Source organism: Schistocerca gregaria, chromosome 5, assembly GCF_023897955.1.
Source record: "Schistocerca gregaria isolate iqSchGreg1 chromosome 5, iqSchGreg1.2, whole genome shotgun sequence".
Classification (NCBI taxonomy): Eukaryota; Metazoa; Arthropoda; class Insecta; order Orthoptera; family Acrididae; genus Schistocerca; species Schistocerca gregaria.
In genome coordinates, this window is record NC_064924.1 from 279907359 (window position 1) to 279923244 (window position 15886).

Sequence of the window (15886 nt, forward strand, 5' to 3'; positions counted from 1 at the left end):
AGCACTAGTGTGTTCACATTCCTGTGTCGGTAAGTATCAGCGTCTTTGTGCCATTTTGTTTATTTTGTTCTGCTATTGTAGGATGCATTCATCTTTTGTTTGTTTTGGTAGTGGTGGAAGCATCTGCTGTCACCCTGTGAGTTTTATATTTTCTGACTACTGGGGGGGGGGGGGGGGGGGGGGATATTATTTGTTTATTTTACAATTGAGGTTATTATCTTTTGTGTGTGTGTGTGTGTGTGTGTGTGTGTGTGTGTGTGTGTGTGTGGGTGTGGGTGTGGGTGTGGGTGTGAAGGGAGCTAACATGTCCTAGCTCCAGTGTGTATAAGTTATTGCTTTATTATGATACATTGGGGGATGATCTAATGTTGGGACATTGCCTAGTTTATGGTATTGTTTTGCAGTGCATTCTTCCTCAACACACATGACTCTCCCCCCTCCCCCTCCCTCCCCCCCCCCCCCCCCTCCATTTGGAAAATGGAAACACGCACCCTTCCACCACCACCAAAACAAACAAAAGACGAATGCATCTCACAACAATAGGAAACATGTGAAATGGTGAGAGGACAGTGATACTTACCAACACAGAAATGTGAATATATTAAGTGCAGTGAAAGTGCTGTGTGCAAGAAACCAACACTTACATTTGGAAACAAGACGAATGCAATAAACAACAACAAAAACTGTGAGTAATGAAAAGATTAAAAAACTGTTTATAATAATAAGTAAAGCACCTGAACTGCTAATGATCACAACAGACAAACTTGTTAGAGAAAAAACCATATCATTACAGCGACCACTAAAGGTAAGACTTTTATTACAGTTCCAAAAAGAAGTAATTGACCTAGAGAGCTTGTATATGTGCCACTACTGGAAAAGGAGGCCAAACAACAAAGAAGACAATATGTATCTGTCATGATATTCTATCATGTACAGTATGTTTGCTCTGAAGCATACCCCTTTGTTTTACTTGTTGAGCAGATGTATATTAACTCTATCGCTGTATAATATTGCCATTTAGCAGATAACATAAAGGATTTTCAACAGGTGTTGAAGAATCTGATGATCACTTCCCTCATGCACATTTTAATACTCCCATGTTTTATGACTTTTTTTCCAATGTGTATCCAGCAGTGAGTGTTGGAATACGGAAAATCCAATCCATTCTGCACCCATGTTGATCTTGATTCCCAAGAGCTTTTTCATATCAGCATAACAACTTGAGTGGTAGGCCAACTGTTTAACAATTTTCCATTTGCAAATATTACTACACCCATCTGTATGGGCCATATCACTAACACTGAACAGGAATAAATTAAGTCACCATATAAAACTCCCTGTCATTAAATATTCAAGAAGCTCATTTCCAATCTCTGATGGAACTGGCGGTAATCTCACAGATTTACTCAAAATTTTAATCCTGAAAAGCAGCTTTACCAAGTACATGTATTTCTAAAACTGTATTCCATTACATATTTATAAAACTTTCAGCAATTTTTAAGCTGCAAATATAAAAAAAATGAAGACAGTATACATTTTTACACATTCCTTGTAGAGCAATAGTTACATTTCTCATTAAGTTAACTGTAATACATCATACTGGTAACCCTGTGAGCATACAAAAGTATTCTGTCCTAATACTCACCACTGGGCGAAGGTCAGGATGAAGTAAAACATAACCATTATTTGTAACTATGAAAGCATAGCCATTGACACCAATCTGTAAAAAAAAAGAGGTATTGTATGTACAGGCTAACTTTACTTAATGCTGACAAAATAAATATTGACATGTAAAAGCAACTACTTTTCAATATCAAATTCTTACTTTGTAAGGCATTGTGAGTTTCTCAATTTCAGGAATAGGAACATCAATTCCTGCAATACCAAGAAGAGAAGGAGCTTCTGTCTGAAACACAAAGGAAACTTATGTCAGAAATACTCTCCTTTGGTTTTTATAATGGTACTTGTTCATTTAATTTCTGCTATGGTCTTACTCTATATATTTTCTCCTGCCTCTCCTCTTATTTCCCACAAGTGTTCAAAATTTCATTCTACAAATCAGTATTCCATGCACCATGCACAATGAAGCCTTTTTCTTATCCTTAGCATTTCATATTGCAATTACTCTATTTAAATCACTATGGGAACAATGCAACAATTTATCCTTAAGGTTTTTGGGAGCCCTATGAATACACTGTAGAAACATTTAATCTATATCTCAATAAGGGGAATTTGCAGGCAAAAATTCGAAAATTTTGACAGTTTACAAAACATGCCATAAAACATTATTTATTTTTTCTTGCACAAAATGGTGCATAAATTATTTGTGTGTAACATTTAGAAGTATTTCATTTTTAATGTTCTGGTCTTACATGTGTATCTCTGAAATCACCAAATTTAAGACCTGCATCTGTTTATACATTAATATCTCAGAAACTATGCTTTATAGAGGGCTGTGATTTTCATCTATGGGCAGAAAATACGTGGCACTCCACGTAAGTCACATTGTTGTATTGTCTGTCACTTGGCAATTGTTTGTTTGCTTTGAGTGAAACACATGGAAAAACTCAGTTGCCTCAATCACAGCTGTACACACAGACAAAGTAACTGATTTTGAGGCACTTACAAAACACTGCTATAGCTCCTGTGAAAAAATGGAAGAAAATGAACATGAAAACTGTCAGAAACATTATGACAGAACCAGCGGAGGAATGGAAGCTGACATGGCAGTGAAAATCTTTAGCCGATCACTGCAGGAAAGGGGTGTCCGATACGCACAGTACCTTTGGGATGGAGATTCTAAAGTGTATAAGTGTCTTGTTGAAGAAAATCCATATGGAAATATTGTGATAAAGAAATTGGAATGCATTGGGCATGTGCAAAAGAGGATGGGCACATGTCTCGGAAAATTAAAACAAACTCTTCACACCACTGCAGTGTCTGATGGCAAGCCACTTAGAAGTTGGACAACTGATAAAACAATAAATCAGCTTCAGCAGTATTATGGAACTGCCATCAAAAATAATGGAAATGAGGAAAGCAGTCTGGGCCTCATACTTCCACAAATTTTCAACCAACAGAAAACTAATACATTCACTCTGCCTACCTGGACCTGAATCATGGTGCAAATTCTGGAAGGCTGAAGTTTTAGGAGTGTCTTTTGAACACAAGAACTGTATTCCTGAAGCTGTTAGGGAAGCAATCAGGCCAATTTATAGGGACCTAGCTCACCCAGACCACATCCAAAAGTGTCTACATGGGCGAACACAGAATCCTAACAACGCATTCAATAATATTATTTGGACATAAGTTCCCAAAAATAGTTTTTTAGGGCCCAGTACACTAAAATGGGGAGTTAGTGATGCTGTATTAACAGTTAATGATGTAAACACAGGAATAATATGAGTTCTAAAACATTTTAACATCAATCCAGGCCACCTTACTGTAAGTGGCTAGATGTTATTGGACAAGCTGAGACTCGCCAAGGCACAGTGTGCAGCCGAGTTCACCACCAAAGAGGCAAGGTGAATCAGAAGTTAGGAGCTTTTAGAGAAGGACGCTGGCAAAGATGATTATGCTGACTATGCTGCTGGGTGTTCCTGAGACTTAATTTAAAATTACAAGTCAATTTTTATCATTTTAAACTTTAAATGTGATTTTCTCAAAATGATGTTTTTTTATACTTTTTGTTTCTTTATATCAAAAAAAAAACTTGTGACAGCTATATGAAACTTTGGCACCTATTTCATTACAACATACTGCATCTACTGAAGCACAACCATAGCAATAATTTGAATAGATAGGCATCTAGGGCATTATTTCATGATCATCTCTCTGACAATATTTGGTATATATGTCTTAGCAATGGTTTCTTCCATGGTGTACAGAGGGCCCTTGATGATTTTTATAGAAAATTTTGATTCTTAAGATGGTATCAACTGCATTTTTCTGTACATCAAAATGAAAATTGCTTCTGGATACACAGCTTTTTATTATCATCATCATCATCATCATCATCATCATCATCATCATCATCATATGCATCAGTTACAATAACAAAATTGTTTTCTATATATAACAAAAAATACATATGTGCAAATATATATGCTAAATAAACATTAAATGGCCCAGACTACACAGGGCTGTCCAAAGACTCAATCCAGTGAAGCATACATGCTTCATACGACTTTTGATACCATCAGGGAAACGTCTGTTAGCCACTCATTTACAATGTGGCTCATTTTCTGAAAATCAGCACACTTACGGGTACTTTCAGTGTAAAAGCCCCACTTGTGCATTTGTAATTGCATTTACCTTCTCTAGTCAGGAATTTCTTGAGATGTACTCACACCTCACTAGGATGATGAAAGCCTGGAACTTTAACAGTCAGACTGTCAATAAGTTTGTGGTTCCTGGTTCTTGTGGCTTAGCACTCAAGTTTCCATTGACTGTTCCAGTTGAAACCAGTAAAGAGCATTTGGACTCCTCAACCACCTGTTGATCATCTGGATTTGAGGCATTTTCTGAATAAACCTCCATGAAAAGGAATTGACTCATTTTTAGAAGGTTAGAGATAGTCATCTTCCCACAAAAAAAGATATGGACAAATGTTCAATAGTACTGACAGTAGATCTAACTGCACCATTAATGGCTCTCATAGCCGTATTCAAACCAACATCAAATTCCTTCACATGAGCACAGTGGAGCTAAACTGGTATGCAATATTCTTTTGCAGAGTATACCAATGCAAAGGATGCTCCTTGAAGAACTGAAGTATTTTCACCACATGTACTACATGACAGTTTCCTCACCAGGTTCATTTGTGTTTGTACCTTCTTAATTACATGGAAAAGTAGTTGTGTTACATCACCAGTCTGTCTAATGTGAGACCAACATATTCAGGCTTATCAATTTACCTGTGCCCGGAAGACCAAACGGTGGGCTAATCTTTGCTGATGCTAATGAGTTATAGAGGTGAAAAAGACATACTTACATTTCAGAAACATTAGATCTATGGCAGCATGTCTTAAAATATTCACAAATGTAATAAGGATGTCTGTTAGGTGTCATACACATTCAGAAATATCTTCACTTTGATTAAACTGCAAGGTCATCAGCATATTGAAATTTCTGGCATGTCAAGTGTGGTGGGTCTGCTGTGAAGAGATTGAGTGACACCACAACAAGAACAAGGTCCTGATGCAAGCCATCATTTAGGAAATGCCATTAGTTTTTCTTTTCACCTTGGTGTACTTTAAACTGCCAATCCCTCAATATGTTGCTTATGAAGTTACCTAGAGTCTTTCAAGGTATTTTATTCAGAAATTTGAATAAGATCCTCACATCAAACCTGGTCGCAAGCTGCCAACAGATCAATCAAAAGTATCCTGGTCTTGGATTTCTTCTGGCAATCAGTGAGGGCACTTACTCATAGCAATTTTTGTGGGCTCTAAACCCAACTTGTTCAGGTGGTACCACAGAATTAATTTGGCATTGTATCTTGTCCAAGATAATTCTTCTCAAGAGTTTGTCAGCAGATCTAAGTAGAGATATTGGGCACAAGCGTCCTGCAGCTGTTCCTTCTTTCCTTGGGCTTTTTGAAAGCAATAATTTTAGCCCTGTTGAATTTTTCTGGTAATGTTCTTATGTGAAGAATTTCGTCTGAAAGTCAAACTAGCCACTTTTTCAATGTAGGACCACTGTGCATCAAAAATTCATTGTAGAGACCATCTGCACCTGCAGTTTTTTTACATTTCATAAGGCTACGGGCTAGGTTGTAGGTTGACCTCTGTAGGTTCTTTCTTCACTTGGTGAACATTTGCTCCAGCTGCTGGAACCTCACAAACTTCCACTAAGTGACAAGTATTGTGCCGTATGAGACTGTTGACATCTTGTGTTGTGGAAAGAGTCTTCTTCCAGCTTCTGAACCAGTGACCAAGATTTTCTTCTGGAATGTGTGAAGTCCAAGTCCCTGGTTTCTTTGTGCTTTTTTCTCTCCTTTGTTCATTCAATTAATTTAAGAGTGAAGCTGTTTCTTGGCAACCATTTTCCTTGTATTTACCACCTGGTTGATTTCTTGGTTCCACCCAGGAATCCTTTACAGCACCCTCTGCATATGCTTTTTTTGGCATTAGATATGAGAGCCCTCAGAAACTTTGAGTATGAGTTCAGTAATGCAGAAATCTCTTCTATTGATTCATCCAATGATTTTGATAATTTATCCCAATCTGCTTTTTGGAAGTTCAAATGGTATACAAAAACATATCACACTGGAGGAATATCTAAGCTGTAGGAGGAGACACTGGGCTGATGTCAACTTCTGAGAGTTATGAAGGACTGTTATCACGATATTATCTGTACTGCACATAGAAGCTGACAAACAGAGGTCAGGTGTGCTCACTGTACCTCATCTTCTAGACTTCAATGTTCTCTCTTCTTTTACGCCACAACAGAGCTTTAAGTTGGTTGCTTGCACCCATTATACAAGCATTCTTCCAATTTCATTCAGTATTGTGACTGTGAAAGTTGCCTACATAAACTGCAACTTATAATCTGGTGGAAGCAATTTGGGCCAAATAGTTTTTGTGTGACCTGTGGTAGTTTCTCAAGTACACTTCACAACACTTTTGAATGGATCCATGCACTGGAATCTTTGCTCATTAAATCATGAACATTCTTACAGCCTGTCTCCTTTTAAATGAAAAAAGTCTTACATTTCTTTCAAAGCACAGAGTCAGAAATTGAGACATGACTGTATTAATAATGAAAGATAAGCCATAGTGCCCTCAGAATTTTACGATAGTCTGGAGACACTTGTATACAAGCCGTTTCGAACAAGCGTTATTTTAAAGCAGGGCCTAAGGATGAGCATGGGATACTGCACCCATTTATTGTTTGTGCAGGCATAACTGGAAGGGAGATAATTCGTCGATGCTGGCAAATGTTCAGCGTGACCTGCCAAGAATAAGCAAATATGGCCCGGAAGCTACGTGGCCGGCTGCAAAGAGTAATGTAGTATTGTATTGTTAAAAAACAAATGGAGAGACTCGAAATAGTGACTGTTTATTAGGCGTTGAACTGCTGTTGAGAGCACGTGGACTGGACGTGGATAGTCAGCCATGATAAAAGCTTATGTATTAATTGTGTTCAAAAACATGTAATTAACTGATTCTGGGTGCCCGGTAATGTGTGGGCTTATGTCATAAAGTTTAGTTGCTTTTTTGTACAAAGTGGAAATAAATATGTTCTGGTGCACTGAATGATATTCCAAGAGTAGCGTATTTTTTAAATAAGAAGAGAGAGAGAGAGAGAGAGAGAGAGAGAGAGAATTTTCCCTTCCTAGCAGTGAAATCTTCGGAAAAGTGTCCGGTGCAAGCAGAAGACATCGGTGCTGCAAGAAAGCAGAACCAGCATTCTTCAACGAGTAAGTCCACGAAAACGCTTAAGCTGTATAGAGAGAGCTTAACATTACACCGGGCCACCGCAAAGCACTGGATCCTTATAATTAAGCATGGTGTTGTAAAATAAAAGTTCTAGCTCCAAATTCAAATGGTGGCTATTATTTTACAAGTGTCAGGATGTACATATCACACCAGAATACACTCCAAAACAGGTCATGAACTAAATTCAAATAGTATCCAAATTAAGAGAGAGTAATAGTTTCAAAAAGAGAGAGGAAAAGAAGCAGAAGAAGAAAGGAAAAAAGGAAAAGAAAGTAAAGTATTGTAAAACACAACTTCAGTGTCCTTGGATTCTAATGTTTGAAGAAAATGGATAAAAATAAAGTCAACTATAACTGTGAGAGGTCCCATATTACAAACAAAATAAAGAGAGAGATTCAAAAGAGATCACTTGAAATGCAGTATCAAATTATGACAGACACAAATATAGGCAATTCACATGTAAACTGTGACCAAGATTGGTGTGTAGAGAGCTTAAGAATATATTTGGGTTTCAGAATAAAAACCAATTTTCAGAATTTTCATGGCAGCTGTTTGTGACAAATATGGCATTTTTCCTCGAGTGTCTGCCAATATAGTCTGTATGGGATTTATATGAACATTGTGCCTAACTTTCTTACAAATATTCAGTCACTCTTCTTAGTGCAATCTGTTGTTGTATTAATTATAAAGACCGATTTGAGCAGCTCTCTACACTAGGCTATCCTGTGCAAGCCTCTTCATTGCAATGTACCATATTTACCAGAGTATGAGACAATTCTGACTATAAAACTGTGCTTTTTATCAGGAGGCTTTTTGAGAAAAAAATTATTTTTAACATATTATGACTAATCAAAACTACAAACTGTTTTCTTGACATGATGTATCTGCCTACGAAGTTAACATTATACCTATTCTAAATTTATGTCTTTTATTGATTGTTTGCATTCTGATAATACAAGGAGAAATAAAATAAATGAGAAGACATGGTTTATATTAATTTTTGGACCATTTTCTTTTCTACATTTTTCGCTTATTTACCCTGTTGTCTGTGGTATCACTTTTTTCATGATCATCTTAGTAGCACAGCTGTGAAAATTATATCTTTGTTGTCACAAATATTTGGCTGTTTCTTCCAACTATGTTGCAATTTCTTGGGTAGTGGTTGAGTTTGGGACCCTGGAACATAGCTGTTTTTACCCAAATACCTCATGGATTTTGCTTCTATACTGAGATTGCTTACCATCTCCCCACCATTATCCCATTGGCTGTGTACACCCAGCAGCTGACACACCCCGTTTTGTTCCCATCACACATCACAGTGAGTATCGGGAACACTGCAGCATGAAACACTTAAATTCACTACTGACCCCCCTATCTAGACTTTTACCATATCCTGCAGTAATGAATATTACTGTTGAGTATTTGTCCAATTGTAATGTCAGTTCAGTTCTGAATACAAATAGATTCAGGCAAATGCAGTCAGAATGTGGTAGATGTTCCTAAAAGGCCAAAGTACACAGTATCGATTCCCATGGTTGGCAACAGGCCATAATTTGCTACCTGCTCACTACTCTCCTCCCCACACTCACGCATACAGCATAGAGTGTGACCTGGCAAATATTGCATCGGCATCGAGTCAAACCAGTGTTGGGTTTGTGTCGGTTCTGGAGTGCCACGACCGGCCTCATCTGAGCACTTCTGTCAGGAGAGTTAATTTGGAGTTGGAACGGCTACTTGGATCTGATGCGGGGTCACACATTGGTGTAGTTCCTGTTGATTCATTCTGTAGGTGGGACTATACTAGACATGGCCTACACCTCAACAAGAAGGGGAAGGGTAAACTGACTGGGCTGATAGCAGGAAATTTAAAGGGGGGAGGAACTACATCTCATGGTGGTAACTCTTTTTTAGTGTAAGATCAGTGTCCAGTGGGAAACTCAGCCAGGCAAGTACTAAAGATGTTAAAAAAGTTCAAGATACTTACAAAAGTAAAAAGAAAAATGTTAGTATATTTCATCAAAATATTGGGGGATTGAAGAATAAAATTGATGAGCTTCTGCTTTGTTTAGAAGATATAGAAACTGAGAATGTAATAGATGTACTATGCCTGTCTGAGCATCACATTGCCACTGATATGCAAAAGGTTAGCATCAATGGGTACAAATTAGCTGCACATGTAAGTAGAGATAATATGATGAGAGGAGGAGTTGCCATATATGTCAAAAGCTTCCACAGCGCAAAACATTTAGAAACTTAAAAATTTTGTGTAGAGCAACATATGGAAGCATGTGCCACTGAACTAAAACTAAATGATGGCACTTTCATAATTGTAACAGTGTATAGGTCCCCCTCAGGGAATTTCCAGCTATTTCTAGAAAAATTGGATGCTTTGTTGTGCTATCTGTCAGACAGAGGAAGCAAATTATCATTTGTGGGGATTTCAATGTTGATTCCCTGAAAGAGAGTGATAGGAAGAATTACCTTGTAGTATTACTCAGTTCTTTCAATTTGAGCTCCATCATTGATTTTCCTACTCGGATAACAAAGAACAGGAGGACATTGATAGATAACTTTTTTATAGACCAAGATAAGTTTAAGGACATAAATGCTTATCCTGTTGAGAATGGTCTTTCAGATCATGGTGCACAGCTAGTTACAGTACATGGCATAGCTCCATGCAGTATATCAAATCAGAATTTCAAAGCAGTGCATTCAATTAACAATATAAATACTGCAAACTTTAGGGAAAGACTAAAGGAGCTAGACTGGAATGAAGTGTATATGGAACCCAATGCAAACTTGAAATATAACTTATTTCACGATACATTTTTAAGGGTAATTGAAAATTGTTTTCCCAAGAAAACAGTGAAACATAATTCCAAGAAAACATATAAAAAACCTTGGCTAACTAAAGGAATAAGAATATCTTGCAACCGTAAAAGAGAACTGTATCTAACAGCAAGAGGGAGTACTGACCCCGAAATTGTTCAATATTATAAAAACTATTGTGCGGTACTAAGAAAAGATATTAAAAAGTCCAGAAGCATGTGTATCATGTCTGAGATCAGTAACTCTGATAGTAAAATTAAAGCAATTTGGAATATTATTGAAAGGGAAACAGGGCAACCAAGAGCACACAAAGACTTTAGTGCCATAAAACTGAATGACAAGTGTACTAACAAACAATCTGAAATTGGAAATATTTTCAATAATCATTTTTTAAATGTTGTGGAGAAAGTGGGATCTAGATCTTCACTAGAAGAGGCAAGGCTTCTAATAGAAGAGGCCATACCTGTGCAGTTTGAAACAACTGTATTTCCACGTACCTCTCCCTCTGAAATCAGTAAAATAATAAACTCACTGAAAAGTAAAAGCTTTTACGGAATTGATGGCATTTCCAGCAAGATACTTAAAGCTTGTTCCCCACAGATAAGTAGGATTCTCAGCCACGTATGTAATACCTCTTTGGAGCAGGGTGTTTTCCCCGATAGACTGAAATATGCCATTGTAAAACCATTGCATAAAAAGGGGGATACGTCGGATGTCAACAACTATCGCCCAATCTCTCTTCTGACAGCTCTATCAAAAATTTTTGAGAAAGTAATGTATTCAAGAGTAGCCTCCCATATATATAAAAATAAAGTACTAACAAAATGTCAGTTTGGTTTTCAGAAAGGCTTTTCAACAGAAAATGCTATATATGCTTTCACTGATCAAATATTAAATGCTCTGAATAACTGGACATCACCCATTGGTATTTTTTGTGATCTCTCAAAGGCCTTTGATTATGTAAATCATGGAATTCTTTTAGATAAGCTAAATCATTATGGTTTGAGGGGGGGCAGTGCACAAATGGTTTAATTCATACTTAACTGGAAGAATGCAGAAAGTTGAAATAAGTGATTCATGTAATGTTAAAACAACAGCTGATTCCTCAAACTGGGGGGCTATCAAGTACGGGGTCCCACAGGGTTCGGTCTTGGGTCCTTTACAGTTCTTGATATACATTAATGACTTACCATTCCACATTGATGAAGATGCAAAGTTAGTTCTTTTTGCTGATGATACAAGTATAGTAATAACATCCAAGAACTAAGTGACGTAATTGTAAATGATGTTTTTCACAAAATTATTAAGTGGTTCTCAGCAAACGGACTCTCTTTAAATTTTGATAAAACACAGTATATACAGTTCCGTACAGTAAATGGCACAACTCCAGTAATAAATATAGACTTTGAACAGAAGTCTGTAGCTAAGGTAGAATTTTCAAAATTTTTTAGGTGTGTCCATTGATGAGAGGTTAAACTGGAAGCAAGACATTGATGGTCTGCTGAAACGTCTGAGTTCGGCTACATATGCTATTAGGGTTATTGCAAATTTTGGTAATAAGAATCTCAGTAAATAGCTTACTATGCCTACTTTCATTTACTGCTTTCATATAGTATCATATTCTGGGGTAATTCATCGTTGAGTAGAAAAGTATTCATTGCTCAAAAACGTGTAATCAGAATAATTGCTGGAGCCCACCCACGGTCATCTTGCAGACATCTATTTAAGGATCTAGAGATCCTCACAGTAACCTCACAATATATATATTCACTTATGAAATTTGTTGTTAATAATCCAGCCAGTTCAAAAGCAATAGCAGTGTGCATAGCTATAACACCAGGAGAAAGGATGATCTTCACTATGCAGGGTTAAATCTGACTTTGGCACAGAAGGGGGTAAATTATGCTGCCACAAAAGTCTTTGGTCACCTACCAAACAGCATCAAAAGCCTGACAGATAGTCAACCAACATTTAAAAATAAATTAGAAGAATTTCTAGATGACAACTCCTTCTACTCATTGGCTGAATTTTTAGATATAAATTAAGGGAGGGAAAAAAACTAACTTAAGCATTAGTGTCATGCAATATTTTGTGTAATGTAATATCTTGTACAGACATCTTTCATTAACCTGACAAGTTCCACATCATTACGAAGGGTCGTATTCATGATCTATGAAACAAGTATTAATCTAATCTAATCTAATCATGTAGTTTTCAGCCAAGCTGGTACTGTATAACTATTCCCACCCCCCATCCTCCTGTAGCACTGTACTTGAACAATTGTGAAAGTGGACTGCAATATCATCCAGAAGTAACAACAGCAACTAATACATAAAGGATTGCAGTCACGATTCAGTCAAATTCTGAAACTTTCCCTTGTCCTGTGATCTACTGAAGTCTGTTGGTACAATCTCCAAGCCAGGTCTTACTGCTGTAATTTATTCTCATGACAGTTATAGTCAATTTAATATGATTTCATCTGAATGGCACCATTATGTTCTAAAGCTGATTAAAAGGTGGTAATGTTTTTACCTCGTATTCTAACACATGAACAGTAACCGAATTTCTCATGTGCAACCCACTTAGTAAAACATTACAGTCTCTCATAATCAAATAAAATATTGATCTTGCAGACTTGTTCAAATACAACAGGAGTTTGTAGGATGATAGAATTTAGTGTTATTTCCTCCTGTGTTACACAAAATTGTCAGATTTTAAGCAGACCAAAAGATTGTTGTAGAGGCTAGTTCGTAGTTTCTTGCATAATTCTTGCATTAGTGACACATGAGCCAATTGTCAAGGATATTGTATTGAGTGCTTCAGCGTAATGGGAAATCGTGAGCCTGTTGGAATGCGAATATCATTTGCCCAACCTTGTCCTTCCAGATTTTTCAATATTAATCTGCATGTGGCCTCAATAACCCAACTTTCAACTGAAAACTACCTCCCTCTCTCTCTCTCTCTACCCAACAAATCGGCAGTACTCACAGATAGGTAGTATTCACGTGGACAAATTTTAAACACAGCACATACGAACATTTTATAAAAAACACCACTTACAGACATTCATGACATTCATTAGGAGCCTTTAACTGTTTACCTGTTATGGAACATGTCAGTGATCGATAGCTGAGAATTATTTTCTCTAATGAGAGTATTCATTGTGATGATTGTATGCGAAAAGTTAAATCTGTATGATAGGCTGGAAATTGACTCTCAATCCTCGATTTTGACAGGTCATAACTTCCTATTACACCCCTTTTTATTCGAAAATGCCACGCTCTCAGCATTGTGGAAGAGACTGTGTACAGTTTTCAAAGAAACAGAAGCACTCTATGACTATCTGACACTTTGAATTAGTCCATGAAGTATGCTCAGAAGTGGTATCTGGCTCTGCACTGTCTTTGAGAAAGACAGAGGCTTGTGTTTGGATTCCAGATGGGCAAATAGTTTTAACTTTTCATGGTTAACTATCATTGTTCCACTTCCTACCCTTTTACCTTCTTACTCTCTTGCACTGCATATTCTTACTAACCAGTTGTCAAACAGCAGTTAAGTGACTCCGAGGAAGAAGAGTTAACTGCAAACACTTCCCTTCCTCAGATAACAGCCAGCTTGTCACTATGCATGGCACTCTAACAAGCACAGTCATATACATTTCCACAACACACAATTATATAACAACACAAAAGAAAGTACTAAAACAAGAAAATAAAACTAAAAACTATGAGCAGCCAAAACATGAGATCAAACTACACCACAGTTGGACTTGCAGGTTACTCAAATTCTACACTAATAAAATTACCACAAAGAATGAAAACATGGAAATAAAAATGAGAACTGATTTATTTTAGATGCCATTAGCTCTTAACAATACAAAAAAACAAGAATCCCAGCTACTGGACAAGCACTGAGCACTACCATGCCACACACAGGGAGACTGCATGCCCAGTATTCCACTGCGCCTTTCTTTTTCCTAAGATTCCCAAGTTCATTCTTTTTTTTTTTTTTTACTTTTTGCAGTCTTTTAGAAACTAATAGGCTGAGATGCAGAGTTCATGTAGTTACATTTTAAACAGCTATCAGAAGAAGTGGTCCTAACAGACAAAAAGACCTAATGAAAGCAGATGTTAGTATTAGAAGTATTGCATGATTGAGAAATTCAGTACTGGCAAAGAGTGTTCTTAAGTGACGAATGGAGCCTTAAGAATCACGAAGAGAGGAAAAAAATGTTTATTGAAAAATTACTGTTATGACAACTTCACAAACAAACCTTGTTATCTGTTGTATACTCCATTCTTCTTTCAAATGCTGGAACAGACACTGAGGTAACAAGATGGTATTCCTGGAATTTGATTTCATCTGGTTCCCATACTTTCTGAAACATAAAGAGGAACTTTTGTTATTTGGCACAATGTTTACTTAATTTAGCAGAGTCTCAAACAATAGTAATACATCAGAGAAAACAATATTCCTTCCATTAAGGACTCAAGAGTTGGAAATAGTTATTCGAATAAATGATGCAAAAAGCTACTGCAGTAAAAATAAAAACGCAATTTTTTTAAAAAATATGCTTCCCTAATGCTTAGTAATTATTGCACTGATAACAACAGTAACAGAAGAAACAGAACAAATAATTGAAGATAGTGCTTCACATGACAGCTGATACAATAATTGGTGAGAGGGATATACTGACTGGAAACAGACTTTAACATACTTAGTATCTCTAGATCTCTTTACATATTAGATAGTCTGCCTGCTTAGCTGGGTGGTAATGTGCTTGCCTTCCATGCAAGTGGGCCCAGATTTGATTCCTCACTGGGTTGGAGGTTTTCTCTGCTCATGGACTGGGTGTTGTGTTGTCCTCATCATCATTTCATCCTCATCACAGGCACACAAGTCGCCCAATGTGGCATCAAATGAAATAAGACTTGCACTTGGTGGCCGAACTTCCCCGAATGAGGTCCCCCGGCTAACGATGCCATACGCTCATTTCCATTTCCATATAAGATTACTATAAAACTGCAGGTAACCAGGTGCTAAAGCAAATTCTTTGGCAGCAACAGCTTAAGCAACTATTTTATTATGTCTATCCATGCCCTCTCATTGCAGCTAGTACCCGTATATGAAGCCCTATCTTTCTTTCAAAATAAAATAAATAATCTTATTAGCTAGAAAAAGGCATTTCTTTGTCAGAAAAGCTAAAAAAACAAACATGGTCTGAAAGAAAAACAAATCTTTTGTATTTAGTTAAGAGCAAGGATAGGATGTTAGCTTCACGCATTTTAATAGGCAACAAAAAACTAAATTTAAAGCAAGCTGGGGTACACTTAGTGTTGTCATGCACTATCATGAAACAAAACATTCTCTCAAAAATAAATAGTAAAATCCTTAAGGTAACAGACTTTGAACAAGAAGGCTAATCTTTCTTATATGAAAGTAGGAGAACACTTATATATGTTACTGATTCATGTAAGTCAATGGTAACTCTCAGACTCATACAATCATTCTATATTTGTTGCAAATACTTCATTTTATTTCTTTATCTCAGAGGTTTTTTTCTATCATTCTTTTTCAGTTACAATTTTACAGACTAGATGCTTTGTCTACCAGGT

The 15886-nt window shown here is 36.8% G+C and overlaps 1 protein-coding gene across 4 annotated transcripts in view; it reads right to left on the reverse strand.

The window, feature by feature from the left end:
• The window catches only part of LOC126273152 (voltage-dependent calcium channel subunit alpha-2/delta-3-like), a 332649-nt gene that overhangs the window by 117819 nt on the left and 198944 nt on the right, over positions 1 to 15886 (reverse strand). For all 4 annotated transcript variants that reach the window (XM_049976609.1, XM_049976607.1, XM_049976608.1 and 1 more), the window contains 3 exons: positions 14545 to 14649; positions 1826 to 1906; positions 1646 to 1720 (listed from right to left, as the gene is read on the reverse strand). In XM_049976609.1, the coding sequence (XP_049832566.1) occupies positions 1646 to 1720; positions 1826 to 1906; positions 14545 to 14649 (261 nt within the window). The remainder of the gene's footprint in view (positions 1 to 1645; positions 1721 to 1825; positions 1907 to 14544; positions 14650 to 15886) is intronic.